This window comes from Macaca mulatta, chromosome 7 (genome assembly GCF_049350105.2).
Source record: "Macaca mulatta isolate MMU2019108-1 chromosome 7, T2T-MMU8v2.0, whole genome shotgun sequence".
Taxonomy (NCBI): Eukaryota; Metazoa; Chordata; class Mammalia; order Primates; family Cercopithecidae; genus Macaca; species Macaca mulatta.
The window spans coordinates 94,151,841-94,178,225 of NC_133412.1; the positions used below are offsets into that span (position 1 = coordinate 94,151,841).

The 26,385-nt window shown below is 45.5% G+C and overlaps 1 protein-coding gene across 4 annotated transcripts in view; it reads left to right on the forward strand.

The window, feature by feature from the left end:
• Window positions 1–26,385, forward strand: part of RPGRIP1 (RPGR interacting protein 1) — a 78,710-nt gene that overhangs the window by 16,535 nt on the left and 35,790 nt on the right. For 3 of the 4 annotated variants that reach the window (XM_077940588.1, XM_077940589.1, XM_077940591.1), the window contains exon 1: window positions 23,991–24,280. In XM_077940588.1, coding sequence (XP_077796714.1) covers window positions 24,058–24,280 — 223 coding nt within the window. In that variant the 5' untranslated portion in view covers window positions 23,991–24,057. Of the gene's footprint in view, window positions 1–5,866; window positions 6,139–7,618; window positions 7,716–8,435; window positions 8,649–13,543; window positions 13,650–16,399; window positions 16,424–17,937; window positions 18,085–18,548; window positions 18,623–23,990; window positions 24,281–26,385 lie in introns of those variants that run through there. The other variant, XM_077940587.1, reaches the window with a different exon arrangement.

Here is a 26,385-nt window from a genome sequence, read left to right on the forward strand (position 1 = left end):
GTATTAATTAAGGCCGGGCGCGGTGGCTCACGCCTGTAATCCCAGCACTTTGGGAGGCCGAGGTGGGCGGATCACAAGGTCAGGAGATCGAGACCACGGTGAAACCCCGTCTCTACTAAAAATACAAAAAATTAGCCGGGCGCGGTTGTGGGCGCCTGTAGTCCCAGCTACTCGGGAGGCTGAGGCAGGAGAATGGCGTGAACCCGGGAGGCGGAGCTTGCAGTGAGCCGAGATCGCGCCACTGCACTCCAGCCTGGGCGACAGAGTGAGACTCCGTCTCAAAAAAAAAAAGAAATAGTATTAATTAGCCAGGCACAGTGGCTCATGCCTGTAATTCTAGTACTTTGGGAGGCTGAGGTGGGTGGATCACGAGGTTGGGAGTTCAAGACCGGCCTGATCAACATGGTGAAACCCCATCTCTACTAAAAATACAAAAATTAGCTGGGCGTGGTGGTGGGCGCCTGTAATCGCAGCTACTCAGGAGGCTGAAGCAGAAACCCTTGAACCCAGGAGGCGGACGTTGCAGTGAACTGAAATTATGCCATTGCACTCCAGCCTGGGCGACAAGAGCAAGACTCCATCTAAAATAAAAATAAATAGTATTAATTCATTTAATAGTCTGAAGAGGTATTATTAAGAGAAAAAGGAAGCATAAAGAGGTTAAATAAGTTGCCTGAGATCATACCTAGTGCATAACAGAGGTGGAAATTCTTCTTTGTTTTTGTTTTTGAGACAGAGTCTTGCTGTGTCGCCCAGGCTTGAGTGTAGTGGCACAATCTTGGCTCACCGGCAGTCTCCGCCTCCCAGGTTCAAGTGATTCTCCTGACTCAGCCTCCCCAGTAACTGGGATTACAAGCATGTGCCACCATGCCTGACTAATTTTTGTATTCTTTTTTTTTTTTTTGAGACGGAGTCTCGCTCTGTCGCCCGGGCTGGAGTGCAGTGGCCGGATCTCAGCTCACTGCAAGCTCCGCCTCCCGGGTTTACGCCATTCTCCTGCCTCAGCCTCCCAAGTAACTGGGACTACAGGCGCCCGCCATCTCGCCCGGCTAGTTTTTTGTATTTTTTAGTAGAGACGGGGTTTCACCATGTTGGCCAGGATGGTCTCGATCTTCTGACCTCGTGATCCACCCGTCTCGGCCTCCCAAAGTGCTGGGATTACAGGCTTGAGCCACCGCGCCCGGCCTAATTTTTGTATTCTTAGTAGAGACAGGGTTTCACCATGTTGACCAGGCTGGTCTCGAACTCCTTGCCTCAAGTGATCCGCCTGCCTTGGCCTCCCAAAGTGCTGTGATTACAGACGTGAGCCACCGCGCCTGTCCCAGAGGGGAAAACTCTTAACTTCAAAACATATTATTATATACAGTGATCTTAGATTTCTTACTTTAGAAAATGGGGACCTAGAAAGAAATCTGAGACAGAGGTGAGGGAAGGTAAACAGATGGGAAAAATGGGAGTTCTGAAAGTCTGGAGTCTATCTTTAGGACACATTTTGAAGATACTGGTGTCAATGCCTTCCAGCCAAAGACCACCAGGAACATACCTGTAGTTGAGCAAGTTGGGCTTATTCATTACAGCTAGAGAAAATGCACACCAGGGGAACTAAAGGCATCTCAGCACATGTGTTAGACCTTATTATAGTATCTAAGCTTTGTTTGATTGGGTGATTTTGGGGGAGGATCCAAGGAAACAGGGGTTTGCTCCAGATTTCGTGCTGTCAGAAAGCAAGCACAATTCTATGTTTTGGTATCTCAATAAATTATTTTATTTTTCTTTCTTTCTTTCTTTCTTTTTTTTTTTGAGATAGGGTCTCATTCTGGTACACAGGCTGGAGTGCAGTGGTGCAGTCTCAGCTCACTTTAGCCTCAACTTCCTGGACTCAAGTATCAATAAATCTTATCTACAGGGACGGTAGACTAGTGCAAGGCTGAAGCCATGATTGGTAAAGAAGTTGCAGTCACTCATATTAACCTGGAGAGAAGGATGTTTGGTATTTCGTGGATGGCAGTGATACTAATTTTGTCTGTACATAGACAAAATTAGGCAGTGGACTTGTTTTATATCACTCTATCATGCTTTTGGAGTCAACTTGTTTCATGTTGATGTTCTGTGAGGTGTCCAAAAGAATAGTGGCCGGGCACAGTGGTTTATGCCTGTATTTCCAACACTTTGGGAGGCTGAGGCGGGTGGATCACCTGAGGTCAGGAGTTCGAGACCAGCCTGGCCAACATGGTGAAACCCCGTCTCTACTAAAAATACAAAGATTATCCAGACGTGGTGGTGGGTGCCTGTAATCCCAGCTACTCGGGAGGGTGAGGCAAGAGAATCACTTGAACCCAGGAGGCGGAGGTTGTAGTAAGCGAGGATTGCACCACTGCATTCCAGCCTGGGTGACAGAGTGAGATTCCGTCTCAAAACAAAAACAAATGGAGATAGCACAGACTAACTTCAAACAACACTGAGGACTAGTTGTGTCAGACCAGTTTCCTAATGTTAAGGGCAGTGTTTTGCTTTCTCATTGTAACCCCCAGGAGTGATTAAGAGCTTTGTTTAGAATCTGCAGGATTGGCAAGGGCGCAGTGGCTCACGCCTGTAATCCCAGTACTTTGGAAAGCCGAGGTGGGCGGATCACTAGGTCAGGAGTTAAAGACCAGCCTGGCCAACACGGTGAAACCCCATGTCTAGTAAAAATTAAAAAATTAGCTGGGAGTGGTGGCAGGTGCCTGTAATCCCAGTAACTCGGCAGGCTGAGGCTGGAGAATCGCTTGAACCCGGTAGGCTGAGGCTGTAGTGAGCCGAGATTGCACCACTGTGCTCCAGCCTGGTTGACAGAGCGAGACACTGTCTCGTTAAAAAAAAAAAAAAAAAAAAAAAAAAAATTCTGCATGATTACAGGCCTCCATTGTGGATCAGTACTCTTCAGAGTTGGTGATTTTTCTTTTTCTTTTTTTTTCTTTTGAGACAGGAGTTTCACTCTTGTTGCCCAGGCTAGAGTGCAATGGTGCGATCTTGGCTCACCGCAACCTCTGCCTCCCAGGTTCGAGCGATTCTCCTGCCTCTGCCTCCTGAGGAGCTGGGATTACAGGCATATGCCACCACGCGCAGCTAATTTTATATTTTTAATAGAGACGGGGTTTCTCCATGTTGGTCAGGCTGGTCTCGAACTCCTGACCTCAGGTGATCCGCCCACCTCGGCCCCTGAAAGTGCTAGGATTACAGGCGTGAGCCACTGCAAAGGGCCGATTTTTTTTTTTTTTTCTTGTGGAGGACTCAAGAATCTAGTGACTTGAGTGAAGTCAGAAGGTTGTATGGGCCAAAAAATCTTGTTTCTTGGCCAATGATCAAAGAGCACTTGAGATTATGGATGCTAAATGGTTAATCTGGATTCTATGCCCCTGGCTTTGGGCAAGTTACATAGCTATTTTACACCTTGTTTTCTTTATCTGGGTATAATGATATGTAATAATAATAACTAATACCTGAAGCCCTTACAGTGTACCCCCACTGTTCTAAGCATTTTTTATATATATATAAGCTTATTAATCCTCACAACAATCTACTGCTTTTATCTTTTTCTGTTTATCTTTATTTTTTTTTTTTTTTTTTTTTTTTTTTTGAGACGGAGTCTCGTTCTGTCGCCCAGGCTGGAGTGCAGTGGCCGGATCTCAGCTCACTGCAAGCTCCGCCTCCCGGGTTTACGCCATTCTCCTGCCTCAGCCTCCCGAGTAGCTGGGACTACAGGCGCCCGCCACCTCGCCCAGCTATTTTTTTGTATTTTTTAGTAGAGACAGGGTTTCACCATGTTAGCCAGGATGGTCTCGATCTCCTGACCTTGCGATCCGCCCGTCTCGGCCTCCCAAAGTGCTGGGATTACAGGCTTGAGCCACCGCGCCCGGCCTATCTTTATTTATAAATGAGGAAACTGAGCACAGAAAGGTTAAGTGATATGCCCAAAGCTACAGTTAGTAAATATTAGAACAGGCGGGCAGTGTGTCTTAGTCAGCTCAGGATACCACAATAAAATACCACAGACTGGGTGGCTTAACCAACAGACATTGGTGTTCTCAGAGTTCTGAAGCTGGAAGTCTGAGATCAAAGTGCCAGCATGGTCGGATCCTGGTGTGGGCCATCTTTCTAGCTTGCTGACTGCTGCTTTCTCACTGTGTCTTGGGAGGTGGGAGAGGGGGATCTCTTGTTACAAGGTCACAGTCCTATCCAGTTAGGGTCCCACCCTTGTGAACTCATTTAAACTTAACCTCCAAAGGCCTAGTGCGGTGGCTCACGCATGTAATCCCAACACTTTGGGAGGCCAAGGCGGGCAAATCACTTAAGGTCAGGAGCTTGAGATCAGCCTGACCAACATGGAGAAACCCCGTCTCTACTAAAAATACAAAATTAGTATTTTGTGGTTAGGCCTGGTGGCACATGCCTGTAATCCCAGCTACTTGGGAGGCTGAGGCAGGAGAATCACTCGAACTTGGGAGGCAGAGGCTGTGGTGAGCTGAGATCGCGCCATTGCACTCCAGCCTGGGCAACAAGAGCAAAACTCTGTCTCAAAAAAAAAAAAAAAACCTCCGAAACACCGAATGTCCAGATACAGTCACATTGGGGGTTAAGGCTTCAACATAAGAATTTTGAGCGGGGACACAATTCAGGCCATAGCACAGTGAGAGCATAGAATCAGATAGTAGTAACAAACCATGATTTTAGGTCAAGATAACAAAAATTGTTACTAAAAGTTATAAAGGAGTTATCCTTAATTTGGAGCACATGTTCAGGGGTCTGCAGACAAGTGGGATAGAAAAAGTACATATTAAAATTGTTATTTATGTTTGTCACCCCTTTAAAACTACATATTTTGTTTTATAATGACTATAATTTATTAGTACAAAAATAAGTCGATATATTATTTATTTATTTATTTATTTTTTGAGACGGAGTCTCGCTGTGTCGCCCAGGCTGGAGTGCAGTGGCACGATCTCGGCTCACTGCAAGCTCCACCTCCCGGGTTCACGCCATTCTCCGGCCTCAGCCTCTGAGTAGCTGGGACTACAGGCGCCTGCCACCACGCCCGGCTAGTTTTTTGTATTTTTAGTAGAGACGGGGTTTCACCATGTTAGCCAGGATGATCTCAATCTCCTGACCTCGTGATCCACCCGCCTCGGCCTCCCAAAGTGCTGGGATTACAGGCTTGAGCCACCGCGCCCGGCCGATATATAGTTTTTTAAATGCACACAAACATATTGGGGTAGTAGCCCAGCTTTCTTTTTTTTTTTTTTTTTTTTTTTTAAACTAAGGTAAGGGTGTAATCACTGCAACAGAATAAAGACAGGTACCACAATGGCCCTGCCCTCAAAAAGTTACAGTGTACTGGGGACAGAAGGTTAATCTTTTACAAGTGTGATTAATAGATCACAGTAGGCCGGGCACGGTGGCTCAGGCCTGTAATCCCAGCACTTTGGGAGGCCGAGGCGTGCAGCTCACCTGAGGTCAGGAGTTCGAGATCAGCCTCGGCAATACGGTGAAATCCTGTCTCTACTAAAAATACAAAATTAGCCGAGCGTGGTGACACTTGCCTGTAATCCCAGCTACTCGGGAGGCTGAGGCAGGAGAATCTCTTGAACCTGAGAGGCGGAGGATGCGGTGAGCCGAGATCGCGCCACTGCACTTCAGCCTTTGCAACAAGAATAAATCTCCGTCTCACCAAAAAAAAAAAAGAAAAAAAGAAAAAAAAAAAGATCACAGTAGATGAATACATATCATAGATCATTTCGTGATTATTTGTTCCAAATAAACTTTAGTAGAAACTTTAGACAGTAGAAATAATAACTGTCATGAAAGGAGAAGCCACGTGCTCTGTCCACAGGCTGAGGACGACCTTGCTGCGGTTGACCGCTGCTGGCCGGGACTTGCGGGTCGCGGAGACGGCGGCGCCGCTAACGGAGACCACAAGGCGCGGGCAGAACGCAGGGTGGCGGCAGCGCCTCTCCATGCACCAACGCCCCCAGATGCACCGACTGCAAGGGCAGTTGCACCGCCTCGGCTCCGCTGGCCCCCGCCGCGCCCAGCCTCGCGTCCACGTGGGACACAGACAGCTCCACACAGCCGGTGCACCGGTGTCGGAGAAACCCAAAAGGGGTGAGATTTAAGGCCACATCCCCTACAGGACTAAGACACTGGGAAGGACTGATGTGCCAGACACATTTTCCTCACTGCCTTCTTCTGCCCACCACCCCATTTTGTTCTTTTGTTCTCACTCCCTCCTTTCTGCCTCCCTAAAATCTTTTTTTCCTGAGTGGGATATCAGATTCAAAATTCTAAATTCACCATGGAGTACCGCTGAGGGCAGAATCAGACAATAGGTCAGGAGATCGAGACCATCCTGGTCAACATGGTGATACCCTATCTCTAATAAAAATACAAAAATTAGCTGGGCGTGGTGGCAGGCACCTGTAGTCCCAGTTATTCGAGAGGTTGAGGCAGGAGAATCACTTGAACTCGGGAGGCAGAGGTTGCAGTGAGCTGAGATTGCGCCACTGCACTCCAGCCTGGCAACAGAGCAAGACTCCGTCTCAAAAAAAAAAAATTAGCCAAGCCTGGTGGCACATGCCTGCAGTCCCTCCTACTTGGGAAGCTGATGTGGGAGGATCACTTGAGCCTGGGAGGCGGACGCTGCAGGGAGCCCAAATGGCACCAGTGCACTCCAGCCTGGGCAACAGAGTGACACTCTGCCTCAAAAAACAAACAAACAAAACAAAATCCCCCAAAAGAAAACTGAACGTTGAATATCTAGAGTAGACACCTCATTCTCATGGCCCTAAATCAGGAATGAGTAACCTAGGTAAAGGAAATCTACACACAGCATTTCATTAAGTACTCTTATTTTATTAATAAATATCACTTATTTTGCTTAGTATGGTCTGATCATTTCAAGTTCCGTACTCCAGACAACCAAATGTTTGCAAAAACAACTGAAAGTAGAAAACTCGTTGGCCGGGCGTGGTGGCTCACGCCTGTAATCCCAGCACTTTGGGAGGCCGAGGTGGGCGGATCACAAGGTCAGGAGATCGAGACCATGGTGAAACCCCGTCTCTACTAAAAATAGAAAAAATTAGCCGGGCGCAGGGGCGGGCGCCTGTAGTCCCAGCTACTCGGGAGGCTGAGGCAGGAGAATGGCGTGAACCCGGGAGGCGGAGCTTGCAGTGAGCCGAGATTGCGCCACTGCACTCCAGCCTGGGCGACAGAGCGAGACTCCGTCTCAAAAAAGAAAAAAAAAAAAAGAAAACTCGCATGAATTTAAATTTCAGTTCTATTTAACAGTTCAGCATAGCTGGCCACTGGTTATGTACCGGGCACTAGAGATAAAGATGGGTAGAGTTAGACACACAGTCTCTGCCCTGGACAAGCTTCTACCTTTCTTTTTTCTTCCTATTTGTACTTACTCACTTGTTTTGCAAGAGTGAAAAAAAAAAACTGTTCCTCGGGGACCAGTTGTGATATAAGGGTTTCACCCAGGTCTCAAGACTCTCTATGTCCAGCCCTTCACGTTCCAGTTTCAGCACTTGGTGTTCTGGAGGGTACTGTTGCCAGAGTCTGCATCTTCTGTCTAAACTTTTAGGGCCAAGGGACAGGCTGAGCTACACAGCCCCTCCATCGTTTAAGGAGCATGCGACAAATGAAAACGGAGGTGAAATAGCCAGTGAACACAGCGAACTGTGAGTTCTTCTTATTTATCCCATGTTGTTATTCCTGCCACTTTAATTACAAAGATATCATTAGGGAACAAGTGAATGTTGGTGATTTGAGTCTTTTCAGCATGATCAGGGAAGATGAAAGTCAACCCTAGGTCAAATTCCAACTTCATTGCTTAAAACTGGAAAACAAGCTTCTCTCTGTTCTCTGAGGAAATGAAAATAAAAGTCCTTTTCTCAATTGAAAGTATTCCCTCTATTTCCATTTATATTTTTTTCCTTAGGTCATAATTAATTCCTTTTTTTTTTTTTTTTTTGAGACGGAGTCTTGCTCTGTTGCCCAGGCTGGAGTGCAGTAGCGTGATCTTGGTTCACGGCAACCCCTGCCTCCCGGGTTCAAGCGATTCTCCTGCCTCAGCCTCCCGAGTAGCTGGGACTACTATACAAAATTTTTGTATTTTTAGTAGAGACAGGGTTTCACTATGTTGGCCAGGCTGGTCTCCAACTCCTGACCTTGTGATCCACTCACCTTGGCCTCCCAAAGTGCTGGGATTACAGGTGTGAGCCACCACGCCTGGCCCATAATTCCTTTGTGTCTTTGTTTGACATTTGAAAGCTGTATTCTATAAGATTTTCCTTGACATGTACCAAGATTACTGACTCATTTAACTTATTTTTGTATGTGTGAGAACCCAGTTCTAAACTCCTGTAACAACAGTTTCGAAGTATCCTTTTTGTATTTAGTATTTCTGGTTCTAACAGTATAATTTCTTTCAGCAATGTCGTAAGTATGGCTAAACCCTTTGGTTTATGCATGCCTAACAGTGCCCACACCATGGCCAGCAATACCATGCAAGTGGAAGAGCCACCCAAGTCTCCTGAGAAAATGTGGCCTAAAGATGAAAATTTTGAACAGAGAAGCTCATTGGAGTGTGCTCAGAAGGCTGCAGAGCTTCGGTAAGAGTGTGGCACTCCATGCCTCAAACCAGAATGAACTGAAAAAGCTCATTTACACCTTTCCTCCATCTCAGAGGAAAACAGAGTGTTTGGGATTAAATTCAATCTGAGTAGTAGACATGGAGTCCCTCGTAGGTTAAGAAATGGATTAACCTGCGGGCACAGTGGATCACGCCTGTAATCCCAGCACTTTGGGAGGCCGAGGCAGGCAGATCACTTGAGGTCAGGTGTTCGAGACCAGCTTTGCCAACATGGGGAAACCCTGTCTCTACTAAAAATACAAAAATTAGCCAGGCATGGTGGCAGGCACCTGTAAATCCCAGCTACTAGGGAGGCTGAGGCAGGAGAATCACTTGAACCCGGGAGGCGGAGGTTGCAGTGAGCCGAGATCATGCCATTGCACGCCTAGGCGACAAGAACAAAACTTGGTCTCAAAAAAAAAAAAAAAAAGGCCGGGCGCGGTGGCTCACGCCTGTAATCCCAGCACTTTGGGAGGCCAAGGCGGGCGGATCACAAGGTCAGGAGATCGAGACCACGGTGAAACCCCGTTTCTACTAAAAATACAAAAAATTAGCCGGGCGCGGTGGCGGGCGCCTGTAGTCCCAGCTACTCAGGAGGCTGAGGCAGGAGAATGGCGTGAACTTGGGAGGCGGAGCTTGCAGTGAGCCGAGATTGCGCCACTGCACTCCAGCCTGGGCGACAGAGCGAGACTCTGTCTCAAAAAAAAAAAAAAAAAAAAAAAAAAAAAAAAAGAAAAGAAAAGAAAAGAAATGAATTAACCTGCTGGGCGCAGTGGCTCACGCCTGTAATCCTAGCACTTTGGGAGAACAAGGCAGCTGGATCACCTGAGATCGGGAGTTCAAGACCAGCCTGGCCAACATGGTGAAACCCCATCTCTACTAAAAATACAAAAAAAATTAGGGGGTGTGGTGGCCAGCACCTGTAATCCCAGCAACTCAGGAGGCTGAGGCAGGAAAATCCCTTGAACCTGGGAGGCCGAGATTGCAGTGAGCCGAGATTGCACCATTGCACTCCAGCCTGGGCAACAAGAACAAAACTCTGTCAAAAAAAAAAAAAAAGAAAGATAGAAAAGAAAGAAGGGAGAGGAGGGCGTGGGAGGGGAGGGGAGGGAGAGGAGAAAGAAAGAAAGAGAGAGAGAGGGAGGGAGGGAGGAAAGAAAGTAAGAGAGAGAGAGGAAGGAAGGAAAGAAGGACGGGAGGGAGGGAAGGAAGGAGGGATTAACCTAAAGGGGATGTTTATGTATAATAGGATATTTGCTGCTTCACTATATAGAAGGAAAACTACTTCATCCTCATCACCAGATAGGGATTCTTAGCCCTCTCTGTGCATCAAGTCCTGGATAACTTTTTTAAAAATATATTTTTCAGACAAGTTTTAGTTTTATAGCAAAATTAAGCAGGAAATAGAGTCCCTGTATACCCACTGCCTCCATACCCACACAGCCTCCCCAACTGTCAGCAACCCATACCAGAGTGGTGCATTTGTTACAATCAGTGAAACTACATTGACATATCATTACATTGACCGTCCTTTAATAGTTTACATTAGGGTTAACTCTTGGTGTTATACATTCCATGGGTTTTGACAAATGTATAAGGACATGTATCCATCATTATAGCATCATACAGAATAGCCTCACTGCCATAAAAATCCTCTGTGTTCCACCTAGTCATGTCTTTTACCTCCAGCCCTGGCAAGCACTGATCTTTTTACTGTCTCCAGTTTTGCCTCTTCTAGAACGTCATATAGTTGGGATTATATAGTATGTGGCCTTTTCAGATTGGCTTCTTTCACTTAGTAACATGCATTTAAGTTTCCTCCATGTCTTTTAATGGTTTGAAAGCTCATTTTTTCAAAACACCAAATAACATTCAATTGTCTATATGTACCAGTTTATTTATCCATTCAGCTACTGAAGGATGTCTTAGTTGCTTCCAAGTTTTGGCAATTATGAATAAAGCTGCTATTAACATTATGTGTAGTTTTTTGTATGGATATAAGTTTTCAACCTGGAGACATTTTAAAACCACAGATCCAGGCCCGGTGTGGTGGCTTACGCCTGTAATCCCAGTACTTTGGGAGGCCAAGGTGGGTGTATCATTTGTCGTCAGGAGATCGAGAACAGCCTGGGCAACATGGTGAATCCCCATCTCTACTGAAAATACAAAAATTAGCCGGGTGTGGTGACTCATGCCTGTAATTCCAGCTACTCGGGAGGCTGAGGCAGGAGAATAGCTTGAACCCGGGAGGCAGGGGTTGCAGTGGGCCAAGATCACGCTACTACTGCACTCCAGCCTGGGCAACAGAGCAAGACTCCGTCTCAAAAAAAAAAATAAATAAATAAATAAATAATAGATTCCTGGGCCCCATCTCTGAGATTCCCTTTCAATTATTTGGGGGTAGAATTCAGGCAGTGTAATTTTAAGATCGCTCCAGGTTATTCTAATAAGCAGCTAGACAGGGACTCAATGAGATAGAGTGGAGTGAACTCAAATCCTCTCCAGTGTCTCTTTCAATCTTTCAAACAATAAAGAAAACGTGAGCTCCTAGGTTCAGGAATAATAGTCTTCTTTTTTTTTTTTTTTTTTTTTTGAGACAGAGTCTCACTTTGTTGCCCAGGCTGAAGTGTAGTGGCACCTTGTCAGCTCATGGCAACCTGTCTCCCAGGTTCAAGCATATTCTCCTGCCTCAGCCTTCTGAGTAGCTGGGATTACAGGCATCCACCACCTTGCCTGGATAATTTTTTTTTTTTGAGACGGAGTCTCGCTCTGTCGCCCAGGCTGGAGTGCAGTGGCCGCCTCTCAGCTCACTGCAAGCTCCACCTCCCGGGTTCACGCCATTCCCCTGCCTCAGCCTCCCGAGTAGCTGGGACTACCGGTGCCCACCACCTCGCCCAGCTAGTTTTTTTTTTTTGGTATTTTTTTAGTAGAGACGGGGTTTCACCTTGCTAGCCAAGATGGTCTTGATCTTGTGACCTCGTGATCTGCCCGTCTTGGCCTCCCAAAGTGCTGGGATTACAGGCTTGAGCCACCGCGCCCGGCCTAATTTTTATATTTTTAGTAGAGACAGGGTTTCACCATGTTGGCCAGGCTGGTCTCGAACTCCTGACCTCAGGTGATCTGCCTGCCTTGGCCTCCCAAAGTGCTGGGATTACAGGCGTGAGTCACTGCTCCCGGCCTAATCTTCTATTATTTTATTTTATTATTTTTTTCTTTTCCGAGACAGAGACTCACTCTGTCACCCAGGCTGGAGTGCAGTGGTGCAAACTCAGCTCACTGCAACCTCCACCTGCCAGGTTCAGGTGATTCTCCTGCCTCAGCCTCCCGAGTAGCTGGGACTACAGGTGTGCGCCACCATGCACAGCTAATTTTTGTATTTTTAGTAGAGACGGGGTTTCACCACGTTGGCCAGGATGGTCTCAATCTCTTGACCTCGTGATCCACCCGCCTCAGCCTTCCAAAGTGCTGGGATTATAAGCGTGAGCCACTGTGCCGGGTGTATTTTACTATTATTATTATTATCATTATTTTTTGAGACAGAGTCTCGCTCTGTTGTCGCCAGGCTGGATGGAGTGCAGTGGTGCAATCTCAACTCACTGCAACCTCCTCCTCCCAGGTTCAAGCGATTCTCCTGCCTCAGCCTCCTGAGTAGCTGAGACTACAGGTGCACACCCCCCACGCTCAACTAATTTTTGTATTTTTAGTAGAGATGGGGTCTCATCATGTTGGTCAGGATGGTCTTGTAATGCCCAGACTGTTTGTTCCCCAAAGAAGACCACCAGAGTCCAGAGTCAAAGCCAAGCGGCAAGGATCTTTACTACAAGTTCGAACCTGGTCCTTCCATTCCACAGCATACAAGAGGGCCCCGAACAACGCGAGCGTTTGCTTTTTATAGCCCGAAAGTTGCAGGGGAACAAAGAAATTCCTTTTGGCTCCCGCGCTTTCAGTAACCTTGAACGGCTGTCTCCTTATTGGAGACTTTCCAGGTGGTGTTTGTACTGGGCTCAGGGAGTTTGAGAGATATATGGCGGTATGTGGTGGGATGGGAGGATGGGATGTGTTTGTACTAGGCTCAGGGAGTTTTGAGCCCGGGGCTGAGGAATGTGCCCAGCTCCTTTCAGTCTCAATCTCTTGACCTCGTGATCTGCCTGCCTCAACTTCCCAAAGTGTTGGGATTACAGGCCTGAGCCACCGCACTCGGCCACTTCTGTTATTTTTTGAGACAGAGTCTCACTCTGTTGCCCAAGCTGGAGTGCAGTGACGTGATTTCGGCTCACTGCAACCTCAGCCTCCCGGAGTTCAAGCGATTCTCTTGCCCAGCGTTCATAGTAGTTGGGATTACAGGCTTCTGCCACCACACCCGTCTGATTTTTGTATTTTTAGTAAAGACGAGGTTTTGCCATGTTGCCCAGGCTGGTCTCCAACTCCCGACCTCAGGCCATCTGCCCGCCTCAGCCTCCCAAAGTGCTGGGATTATAGGCGTGAGCCACAGTGCCTGGTTCATAATCTTCTTTTTAAGTTTTCTAGCACATTCAAACCTCACTGGCTTCTCTAAGGAAACAAGGCTGAGACCTAGCTTGACATTGCAAGGTTTATGAGAAATTATGAACACCATCATTTTAAAAAGTAGTTATTATCTTTTCTCAGAACATAAGCTTAAGGTTAGTGATCTCTATCAAATCTTGGCTGGCGTGATGAGAAACGGGAGAAAGGACATTATTTACTAGAGTGTACATACACATACTTCTGTTCTAGTATGGGGAAGGGGGAGGCAAGAGACAAGAGGGAGGTATTCTTATTGGGGCACAGTCAAGGAGAAAATGTCTTTAATTCTGTCCATGTTCAGACAGAATAATTTAGCACCTTTCTCTGCAGAGCTTCCATTAAAGAGAAGGTAGAGCTGATTCGACTTAAGAAGCTCTTACATGAAAGAAATGCCTCATTGGTTATGACAAAAGCACAATTAACAGAAGTTCAAGAGGTGAGTTGCCACCATGAGCTGTGCTTTCTTGGTGGGGGGAACCCCAAATAAGAGATTCCTATTATTTTCTCCATTTTACATATGGGAAGCCACAATTCAGAAAGACTAAGTTACTTGTCTAAGGTCACACAATTTATAAGTGATATTCAAATCCAAGCCTTACAGCTCGGAGTATATTCTTTTCCCAGTATTTCCCATTATTTCTCTATTAAGAAGAAGGCTCAAGCTCTGCCTGTTAAGGTGAAATAGAGTGGAGTTAACTTGTGTAAGGGTTAAGGTCCCCTACAAAGACCACAAACCAGAATGTGATTAAATTAGGAAGCCAAAAAGCACAGGGGAAGGGAAGGAAACTAGCCTTTTAGCACTTTCTGTGAGCTGCACTCTGTCCCGGATATTTACCGTCATTATATTTTCTAAGCCTGACGACTGCCCTCAGGGTAAGTACATTTAGCATTATCACACATTAGAAACTAATATCTGATTGGTGGAAATAGAGTCTCAAGGGTCAAAGTAACGTCAGCACCATCCTTTTATTGAACAAATATCTATCCAGTACCTGGAATTGCAAAGCACACGGATACAGAGATTACAAAGATAAATAAGGTAACATCTGCCTTCAAGGCGTTTATAGGAATGAGAGAACAAGTAAACAAATTCAACTATGCGTATGCAGAGTATGGGCAGGACACAAAAGAGAGAGTAGTCAGACTCACCAGTGGGTGAGGTGCTGATATGGCTTTGATGAGTGGAGGAACACCAGGGCTCTTGTCTCACGTGAATTAGATAAAACGACAGGGACACATGTGGAGCGGCTTTAAGGAGCGGAGAGTTTAATAGGCAAGAAAGAAGGGAGAACAAAGACGGAAGAAGCTCCCCTCTACAGACACAAAGGGAGGAATATTCCAAAGCCGAGAGAAGAGACCCATATGCGGGGGAAAGGTGGCTGCTTATATAAGTAGGCAGGAGGAGGTGGTGTCTGATTTGCATAGGGCTCAGGGATTGGTTTGACCACGCATGTCGCTCATGTAGCCTGTGGAAAAAACTGGCCCTCCTACCCTAGCCTTAAAAGTATGCAAATACAGGGCGCCATGATGTTACACACACGTGGGGATTGGTGGGGGTGGCCATGTTGCCAGGTACACGTTGGGGCAAGGGCAGGAAGACGAGGGCGGGAATCGCCATGTTTGGGTGGACCCAGTTTCTAAAGACCTATATTTGCATATCAAAGGTTGCCAGCGCGGCTGTAAGAGCCGGGGCTTTCCTGTTAGACAAAAAACGTTTCTGGAGCTGCTTTAAAGGACGTGAAAACTTTCCAAGGACCGCTTTTTCTCTCTATCTGCCTAAAATTAGTTTTAATAACTCCTATAACAGTGCTAGATCAGAAAAGGATGGGTGCCGTGGCTCGAGCCTGTAAACCCAGCACTTTGGGAGGTCAAGGAGGGAGGATAACTTGAGCCCAGGAATTCGAGACCAGCCCAGACAACATGGCGAAACCTCATCTCTACCGAAAATACAAAAATTAGCCGGGCATCGTGATATGTGCCTGTGTCCTAGCTACTCTGGAGGCTGAGGCAGAAGGATTGCTTGAGTGCTCCAGCCCAGGAGGCAGAGGTTGCAGTGAGCCGAGATCCTGATACCGCACTCCAGCCTGGGTGACAGCGTGAGATTTTGTCTCAAAAAAAGAAAAAAGAAAAGAATTGATAAAGAAATAGATTTGTGAGTTAAATACTGAAATATTAAAAGATTAGCATGTGTTAATAAGTGTGCAAGAGAAAGGAGGGGCTTTCCGTGAGAGCAGAGGTGAGAAACATCAGGAACCTGGTCATGGAGAACACACTAAGAATTTTTTTCTTGTTGTCATTAAAGACAGAACATGCTAGGAATTTAGACTTTATGCCATAGACAGCAGAGAGCTGTGTGAAAGGGTTTTAAGCAAGTTGATACCATCAATTTTTTTTTTTCTCTCAAAAAGATTACTTGAACTTTAAAAAAAAAAAAAAAAAGATTGGGAGGCCGAGGCGGGTGGATCATCTGAGGTCAGGAGTCTGAGACCAGCCTGGCCAACATGGTATTTTAGTCTCTACTAAAATACAAAAATTAGCTGGGTGTGGTGGGGGCACCTGTAATCTCAGCTACTTGGGAGGCAGAGGCAGGAGAATTGCTTGAACCTGGGAGGCGGAGTTTGCAGTGAGCCGAGATTGTGCCACAGCACTCCAGCCTGGGTGACAGAGTGAGACTGTCTCAAAAACAAAAACAAAAACTTACCTCTCATGTTTGCTACAGAGATTAAATGAGATAATATATGTGAAATGATTATAATGATCATCATGTAGCAGGTAATGAAACACATAGTAACATATAACACATAACAACTACTCAACTAATTATACCTGTTGTTATGATCATTATTTTTTTTTCTAAAACCGAGGAGATCTTTCTGAAGCATGCTAAGTAATAGTACCTAGTTTAAGATTAAACATTTTTCTTGGATAATCCGCTAAGTACAATGCAAATGTGAATAAATGACCCTTCATTATTTTTTGAGAAATGGTGTGAAAGATTGCAATCACATACTACTTGGCAAGCTAGGGCAGGGGAAAAATAGCAACAATTAGTAAACAAGTACACAAATTGACTTGTTTTGTGGGATTTTTATAATGTCTTTAAAAACGTTAAGCATTTATATTACAGTCATAAATATATCGTGAAATTGATAAATTAATAAAATAATAATAATTTCTTTCTTCCAGGCATACGAAACCTTGCTCCAGAAGGTACTTAATGAGAATTGAGTCTCCGTTTCTTTGTAACCAGAAAAATCAAACTCAAAGAAATCTATGTTCATCTCCAAGTAACATAACACCAGAATTTAGCTAACTAAATCAATGTTATTATGTCATATAGTTTCTGTTAAAAATGATACTATTATCAAAAGATACTTATTGCACTGTTTTCATAAAAGTTGAAATATGAGATTGGAGTTGAGAAATATTTGGCGTGGAATTTTTAAGCCTATTGCTGAAGCAAATTATAGTATTTGCTCAAAACTTGAGTATTCTTCAAGCATGTGTGAAGTGATGAGATATAAACAAAGTTGTTGCCAGTGTTCTCAGATGGTCTTAAATATTTGGCCTTATTCACCACTGTGAGTGGGCTGCATGTGAAGCTGGGTGAATGTCTGTGCTTAAGAATCACCACTAAGACAGGGTTCCAAACGAGACCACCCAGCTGTGCCTCACCAGAGGAGTCCACCAGAAACACACAGAGAACTTCTAGAGTTAACATGTCACTTTTCTAGGTACAAACGGAGAAATAAATCATCATAAAAAAACAGTCAAATAGCTTAGAAAGTGAAGGCAGCTTTGGAAGGTGGCAACTAATTTAGAACTAGGGATTAATTTGAACCTTGAGAAAATTCAGGCTCAGGGGCCAGGCACGGTGGCTCACGCCTGTAATCCCAGCACATTGGGGGGCCAAGGCAGGTGGATGACCTGAGGTCAGGAGTTCGAGACCAGCCTGGCCAACATGGAGAAACCCCATCTCTATTAAAAATACAAAAATGGCCGGGCGCGGTGGCTCACGCCTGTAATCCCAGCACTTTGGGAGGCCGAGGCGGGCGGATCACAAGGTCAGGAGATCGAGACCACGGTGAAACCCCGTCTCTACTAAAAATACAAAAAATTAGCCGGGCGCGGTGGCGGGCGCCTGTAGTCCCAGCTACTCAGGAGGCTGAGGCAGGAGAATGGCGTAAACCCAGGAGGCGGAGCTTGCAGTGAGCCGAGATCGCGCCACTGCACTCCAGCCTGGGCGACAGAGCGAGACTCCGTCTCAAAAAACAAAAAAAAAAAAAAAAAAAAAAAAATACAAAAATTAGCCGGACGTGGTGGCTCATGCCTGTAATCCCAGCTACTTAGCAGGCTAAGGCAGGAGAATTGCTTGAACCCGGTAGGCAGAGGTTGCAGTGAGCCAAGCACCATTGCACTCCAGCCTGGGCAACAGAGCGAGACTGTCTCAATAAATAAATAACTAAATACAAGAAAAGAAAATTAAGGCTCAAATGATGTACTAAAATTGCCCAGAATGGAAAACCCTACCTACCAGGGAAATTATACTTCCAGAGAAATGCTAGGGTGAAAAACAGGGTAAACTAACAGTACAAAGTTAATACACTATTAATCATAGTCATTCTTTGTGACATCTCTTAGAGAATGCTAGGGTTGCTGGTGTCTGGAGACCACTCGTGCTGAGTGATATGACCATTCCTAGAGGTACTTTCCTTTTGCCCCAGAATCAGGGAATCCTGAGTGCAGCCCATGAGGCCCTCCTCAACCAAGTGAATGAGCTCAGGGCAGAGCTGAAGGAAGAAAGCAAGAAGGCTATGAGCTTGAAGAGCCAACTGGAAGATGTGTCTATCTTGCAGATGACTCTGAAGGAGGTAAATAATAATAGTTGAAAGATACCATCTACATTTCAACTTCAGGGATGTTAGAATGTGTATCTTAGCAACAATATGAGTATTGCATTCTTTCAAAGGACAAAAACGAAGCTCCAAGTGGTTAAATCATTTGTTTTAGATTACACCATTAGGGGCAAAGCTCGGATTTATACTTATGTCTGTTTTCCAAAGTCCTTGCTCTTTCATAATGTTTTGCTGCTTCCCTAACAGTAGAAACCCAGAGACAATGAAGATTTATTTTGGAAAATCCTCATTAATTCCAATGAAAGTTTCTAGCCAACCTTCAGTTGGTTCAAGTCTTTCTAGTTGAATGGCTTCTCATAGACATTGGAGATGGCGATAGAAAGGCTCTCACCCACACCCCTCCCTGCCATGGAAAAGGGAAATCCTGTGCGGGGGAATAGATTTTTAAATTTTATCTCAAGGACTACTATCACTCTTAGTTTCAGGAGAGAGTTGAAGATTTGGAAACAGAACGAAAATTGCTGAATGACAATTATGACAAACTCTTAGAAAAGTGAGTACCACATTTGGGTCCCAGAGCATTGTTACTATGAAAGACGTTATAGAAAGTTCATTCCTAATACCTAGCATTAATAAATATATGGGGAAATTGGTACTCAATATTGTTAGTGAGAATATACATTGGCAGCCTTTTGGAAGGGAATTTAACACTATTAAAATGTTAAATGTGCATATCTTTTTTCTTTCCTTTTTTTCTTTTTGAGGTGGAGTCTCGCTCTGCTACCCAGGCTGGAGTGCAGTGGTGCGATCTTGGCTCACTGCAACCTCTGCGATCCGGGTTCAAGCAATTCTCCTGCCTCTTCTGCCTTTTTTTTTTTTTTTAAACCGGCAATTCCTTTTTCTTTTTTTGAGACATAATCTCTCTCTGTCGTCCAGGCTGGAATACAGTGGCATTCTAGGCTTACTGCAGCCCCAGTCTCCCAGGCTCAAGCAATCCTCCCACCTCAGCCTCCCCAGTAGCTGGGACTACAGGTGTGCGCTGCCACACCTGGCTAATTTTTTTCTATTTTTTGTAGAGACAGGGTTTTTTCAGGTTGCCCAGGCTGGTCTCAAACTCCTGGGCTCAAGTTATCTGCCTGCATCAGCCTCTCAAAATGCTGGGATTACAGGCATGAGCCACCATGTCTGCCAAATTTTTTGGGGAGGCGGTGGGGAATCAAAATGAAAAAATTCTCTTGTGTATGTGCAAATATATATAAGAAGAATGTTGCTGGGTGCAGCAGCTCACACCTGTAATCCTAGCACTTAAGGATGCAGAGGTGGGAGAATAACTTGAGCCTAGTAGTTCGAGACCTGTCTGGGCAATATAGTGAGACCCTGTTCTCCACAAAAAGGGGAAAAAAAAAAAAGGAATATTAATTACTGCCCTGTTAGTAATAGCAAAAAAACAAAAATAAATAAACAAACAAAAAGGAAATCGCTGATAAAAGATTGATTACATAAAGCATGTTGCTTCCTCACAATGAAGTGCTATGCAGCTGTTAAAAATGAGATAGATGGCTGGGCGCGGTGGCTCATGCCTGTAATCCTAGCATTTTGGGAGGCCAAGGCGGCCGGATCACGAGGTCAGGAGTTCAAGACCAGCCTGACCAACATGACAAAGCCCCGTCTCTACTGAAAATACAAAAATTAGCTGGGCGTGGTGGCGCGCACCTGTAATCCCAGCTGCTCAGATGACTGAGGCAGGAGAATCGCTTGAACCCGGGAGGCGGAGGTTGCAGCGAGCTGAGATTGCGCCACTGGACTCCAGCCTGGCCGACAGAGCGAGACTCCATCTCAAAAAAAAAAAAAAAAAAAAGAGAGAGATAGATATATTGTTAAAAGAAAAAGCAAGCTGAAAATGAATATGTTAACTCTGACATGGTTTATGTTATGTATCTGTATGTTTCCACAAACCTTTAATGAGATAAGAGGATTCGAATAAAGCAAGGGGCACCTTCACCTTCACTTTTATTCTTTTTTTTTTTTTTTTTTGAGATGGGGTTTCACTCTGTTACCTAGGCTGGAGTGCAGTGGTGTCAGCTCACTGTGATCACCACCTCTCAGACTTAAGCAATCTTCCCACCTCAGCCTCCCAAGGAGCTGGGACCACAGGTGCACACCACCATGCCTGGTTAATTTTTGTATTTTTTGTAGAGATGGTGTTTTGCCATGTTGCCCAGGCTGGTCTTGAACTCCCAGGCTCAAGTGATTTTCCCACCTCAGCCTCCCGAGTAGCTGGGACCACAGGCACACGCCGCCACACCTGGCTAATAGTTTCTATATTGTGCAGAGATGGGGTTTTGTCAGATTGCCCAGGCTGGTCTCCAACTCCTGGGCTCAAGTGATCTGCTTGCCTCGGCCTTCCAAAGCGTTGGGATTACAGGCGTGAGCCACCACCCTGGCCTATTCTATATGCTGATATATTATTCTAATTTTTCACAATGAATATGTATTCATGCATTAATTTTATAATTAAAAATAACTGGAAGTGGCCTGGCATGGTGGCTCATTCCTGTAATCCCAGCACTTTGGGAGGCTGAGGCAGGAGGATCTCTGGAGCTCAGGGGTTCACGACCAGCCTGTGCAACATGACGAAACCCCCTCCACAAATTATTTTGAAAATTAGCCGGCCGGGCACAGAGAATCACTTGAACCCAGGAGGCAGAGGTTGCGGTGAGCCGAGATCAGGCCATTGCACTCCAACCTGGGCAACAAGAGCAAAACTCCATCTCAAAAAAAAGAAAAATTAGCTGGGCAGCTGGGCACAGTGGCTCACGCCTGTACTCCTATCACTTTGGGAGGCCAAGGTGGGCAGATTGCCTGAGCACAGGAGTTCGAGACCAGCCTGAGCAACATGGCAAAACACTGTCTGCACTAAAAATACAAAAAATTAGCTGGGCGTAGTGGCAGGCACCTGTAATGCCAGATACTTGGGAGGCTGAGGCAGGGTGAACTGCTTGGACCTGGGAGGTGGAGGTTGCAGTGAGCCGAGATTGTGCCACTGCACTCCAGCCTGGGCAACAGAACAAGACTCTGTCTCACAAAAAAAAAAAAAAAATTAGCTGGGCATGGTCGGGTGCATCTGTATTCCCAGATACTCAGAAGACTGAGGCAGGAGGATCGCTTGAGCCCAGGAGGTCAAGGCTGTATTGAGCTATGTGCAGTGCAGTGCAGTGAGAAAGTGAGACTCTCAAACAAAAAAACAACCTGTAAGTAAAAGAAAAAAAGTTTTGAAAACTTAAAAGTACCAGGCTGGGTTCGGTGACTCATGCCTATAATCCCAGCACTTTGGGAGGCCGAGGCCGGCAGATCACAAGGTCAGGAGATCGAGACCATCCTGGCTAACATGGTGAAACCCTGTCTCTACTAAAAATACAAAAAATTAGCCAGGTGTGGCGGCGTGCACCTGTAGTCCCAGCTGCTCGGGAAGCTGAGGCAGGAGAATGACGTGAACCGGGGAGGCGGAACTTGCAGTGAGCCGAGATTGTGCCACTGCACTCCAGCCTGGGCGACACAGCGAGACTCCGTCTCAAAAAAAAAAAAAAAAAAAACAGCTTAAAAGTACCTTTTGATCTAGTAAAAGGCAGCAGGGGGTAGATTGAGGAGGTCTTATGGGAGCACCTGGGAACAACTGATGTTCTTCATCTCAGTGAAATAAAGCAGTGTGGGGAGTATCCACTTTGATAGACATTACTCTGTGATAGACATTACTATTTGCCTCTCTCCTTCATCACTCAAAATGCTATTTTCTTGAGTCTTTACATGGTAATGGTCAGGAAATGCCAAGAAATGTTAATACTTGCCTAAGTAAGTTATTATTATTATTATTATTATTTTTTTTTTTTTGAGGCAGAGTCTCACTCTGTTGCCCAGGGTGGAGTGCAGTGGCGTGATCTCGGCTCAGTGCAACCTCTGCCTCCTAGGTTCAAGCAATTCTCCTTCCTCAGCCTCACAAGTAGCTGGGGCCACTGGTGTGTGCCACCATGCCTGGCTAATTTTTGTGGTGTTTTTTTTTTTTTTGAGATGAAGTCTCACTCTGTTGCCCAGGCTGGAGTGCAGTGGCACAGTCTCAGCTCACTGCGACGCCTGCCTCCTGGGTTTAAGCGATTATTCTGCCTCAGCCTCCCAAGTAGCTGGAATTACAGGTGCCTGCCACCACACCTGGCTAATTTTTTGTATTTTTAGTAGAGACAGGGTTTCACCATGTTGGCCAGGCTGTCTCCAACTCCTGACCTCAAGATCCACCCACTTCGGCCTCTCAAAGCACTGGGATTACAGGTGTGAGCCACCGTGCCCAGCCAGTTTTTGTATTTTTAATGGAGATAGGGTTTCACCATGTTGGCCAGGCTGGCCTTGAACCCCTGACCTCAGATAATCTGACTACCTTGGCCTCCCAAAGTGCTGGGATTACAGGTGGGAACCACCCGGCCTGGCCGGTGAGTTATTTATTTATTTTTTGAGATGGAGTCTCGCACTGTTACCTGGGCTGGTGTGCAGTGGTATAATCTCGGTTCACTGCAACCTCTGCCTCCTGGGTCCAAGCGATTCTCCAGCCTCAGCCTCCCAAGTAGCTAGGATTACAGGCACCTGCCACCACACCCGCTACTTTTTGTATTTTTAGTAGAGACGGCATTTCACTGTGTTGGCCAGGCTGGTCTCGAACTCTTGACCTCGTGATCCACTCTCCTTGGCCTTGCAAAGTGCTGGGATTACAGGCATGAGCCACTGCGCCCAGCCCGATAAATTATTTTTAAACCACATTTATTAAATTGATAAATACAAAATAAAACATAAAAAGAAACAATTGATTATTCGTGTCATTTCATTTTTATGAATGATCAAGAACTAGCCATGTGGCTGGGCATGGTGGCTCACACCTATAATCGCTGCACTTTGGGAGGCCGAGGCAGGTGGATCACCTGAGGTCAGGAGTTCAAGACCAGCACAGCCAGCATTGTGAAGTCCCCTCTATTAAAAATACAAAAATTAGGCCAGGCACGGTGGCTCAAGTCTGTAATCCCAGCACTTTGGGAGGCCAAGGCGGGTGGATCACAAGGTCAGGAGATCGAGACCATCCTGGCTAAAATGGTGAAACCCCATCTCTACTAAAAATACAGAAAAAATTAGCCAGGCATGGTGGCAAGTTCCTGCAGTCCCAGCTACTCGGGAGGCTGAGGCAGGAGAATGGCGTAAACCCGGGAGACGGAGCTTGCAGTGAGCCCAGATTGCGTCACTGCACTCCAGCCTGAGCCACACAGCAAGACTCTGTTTCAGGAAAAAAAAAAAATACAAAAATTAGCTGGACCTGGTGGTGGGTGCCCGTAATCCCAGCTACTCAGGAGGCTGAGGCAGGAGAATCGCTTGAACCTGGGAGGTGGAGGTTGCAGTGAGCCAAGACTGCACTCCTGCAGTCCAACCCGGGTAACAGCTCAGGACCACTGGTGTGCGCCACCATGCCTCAAAAAAAAAAAAAAAAAAAGGAACCAGCCATGTGTATTTTATACTCAGAATGGGTCTGCTCTGACAGCTTGATGCAATAGGGTGGAGGATACAGTTTTTGAAAGTTTAATTCCTGCCCTTCAGCATAGTAGTTTATAATCTAGGTCAAAGACAAACATTCTCTAGCCGTTGGTGAAGGTAGATAGAGGCATGGGGTATGAAACAAGGAAGATTTTGTTTTTCATTTCTCATCCAGGAGGGCTGGGAATGTCTTGGTACATAGTTCCCTGACTAAAGATAGCCATCATGATGGAGAAGTTCCTTGGGAAATGGATATGACTTGGGATGTTTGCTAAGTGAGATATCTGAGACCTAAACGGAAGTGGTACTGAGCAATAACTTAGTAGGACTCAAAAGTTCCAAGGCAGTTGGTAAATGACAGTTATGAATAAAGCAAGGGGCAGAAAAAAACATGTAGGGGAATGAATGAGGAACTAGGTCCAGGAGATGCTGAACCTGGATAATAAAGACGTCATATCACACACCTTGGGGTATCCATCTGAGAGCTTGCTTTCTGTTGTCAGCATGCTGGACAGCAGTAGTCAGCCCCACTGGAGCAACGAGCTCATAGCAGAACAGCTGCAGCAGCAAGTCTCTCAGCTGCAGGATCAGTTGGATGCTGAGCTGGAGGAGAAAAGAAAAGTTTTACTTGATCTGTCCAGGGAGAAAGGTAGGTTGGACCTTGAAGAGCTCTTGCACATGTGGCATCCTCTACCTCTGGTGTGGGAGAAGAGCACTTGAGGCATCATTTCTTCAATCCCCTCACTTGATCCTATTCTTTTGTGGATTGTAGGTAACTAGAATGAGAACACTAGCAATAGATCAGATCTACGATCAGGAAAGCATGACACTTACCTATCTCTCATGTATACTTTTTCCTGTATAATGTCTTTCCATTTGAGAAGATGCTAGTTTTTTTGTTTGTTTGTTTGTTTGCTTTTGTTTTTGTTTTTTTCTGAGGTGGAGTTTTGCTCTTGTTGCCCAGGCTTAAGTACAATGGCGCAATCTCAGCTCACTGCAACCTCCACCTCCCAGGTACAAGCGATTCTCCTATCTCAGCCTCCCAAGTAGCTCGGATTACAGGCATGCACCACCACGCCTGGCTATTTTTTTTCATATTTAGTAGAGATGGGATTTTACATGTTAGTCAGGCTGGTCGTGAACTTCTGACCTCAGATAATCCACCAGCCTCAGCTTCCCAAAGTGCTGGGATTACAGACGTGCGCCACTGCGCCTGGCCTGCCAGTTCTTAATTTATTATGTTTTTCAAACATTCAGTTTATTGAAAATTTTATTTTGTTTTGTTTTGTTTGTTTGTTTTTTCTGAGAGAGTCTCGCTCTGTCACCCAGGGTGGAGCACAGTGATGTGATCTTGGCTCACTGCAACCTCTGCCTCCCAGGTTTAAGAGATTCTCCTGCCTCAGCCTCCCAAGTTGCTGGGCTTACAGGTGCCCACCACTACACCCAGCTAATTTTTTGTATATTTTAGTAGAGACAAGGGTTCACTATGTTGGCCAGGCTGGTCTCAAACTGACCTCAAGTGATCCATCCCCCCCAGCCTCGCAGAGTGCTGGGATTGCAGGTGTAAGCCACTACACCTGGCTGAAAGTATTGAAAGTGAATTTCTCTGTCTTTTATCATTCTCATTATTTTAGAGGTAACTGGAAGACTTTTTTTTTTTTTTCTACCCAATTCTTGAAATTGAGAAGCAAATTACTATTCTTGGTTACCACTGCCATTTCACCCCCGTCTTAACTCTTGGATCTCAGGAGATAGGTATTTGGAACATTTTAAAATACTGTCAAAAAGACCTTCATCTTATTACTTTTTCCTAGCCTGGACCTGAATATTTAGTCTTATCAAATTTATATCTCATCAGGTTTTAGTGTATTCAAATAGGAAACTGAAGGAAAAGAAATATGAAATCAAGAAAAATAGAGGCAAGAACCACAAAAGAATAAAGTTTAGGAGCACATGCCAATTAGTATGTATGAAGTACAAGTGAAGTCTTGTAAGGACCTTCAGGGCAATCTAATTTAATCCCTTCTCTAATGCATGATGATGAAACAATCTGCTCACTGATTACCTTTCTTCTGTGAAAAACACACACACAACCTGGTGTGGTGGCTCCTGCCTGTAATCCCAGCACATTGGGAGGCCGAGGTCAGCAGATCACATGAGGCCAGGAGTTTGAGACCAGCCTAGCCAACATGGTGAAACCCCATCTCTACTAAAAACATGAAAATTAGCCATTTGTAGTTTCGCGCGCCTGTAATACCAGCTACTTGGGAGGCTGAGGCACAAGAATCGTTGCACCCTAGAGGCAGAGGTTGCAGGGAGCCAAGATCGCACCACAAAGAAAAGCTGGAGAGGTTGACTCCTGAGTGATGGAGTGAGACTGTCTAAGGAGAAAAAGAAACACACACACACATTGGAACACAGAAATGCCCATCCTCCATCCAGGCCAGGGTGGGTGTGAAGATGGGTGTCACAGAGAGCTAATGACCTAGAAGTCAGAATGGAGTGGGGGTGGAGTTGGTGAGATACTTGTTTCGATGGTGCTGTCAAAAAGTTTGGATAGCCCTAGTCAGTCAAGTGATTCCCTTCCTGTTTTGTGTTGTTATTGTTGTTCCACTTTCCACTCTGTTCTGCAGGTGTCTTTTGTTTTCGGAGCGCAGGTAGTATCACCTCAGTTTACTGAGTCAATAAGCTAGAGTCCTCCTCTGTAGAAATAATAGAGAATTGCTTCTCAAATTTATAACATTAATTAAACCT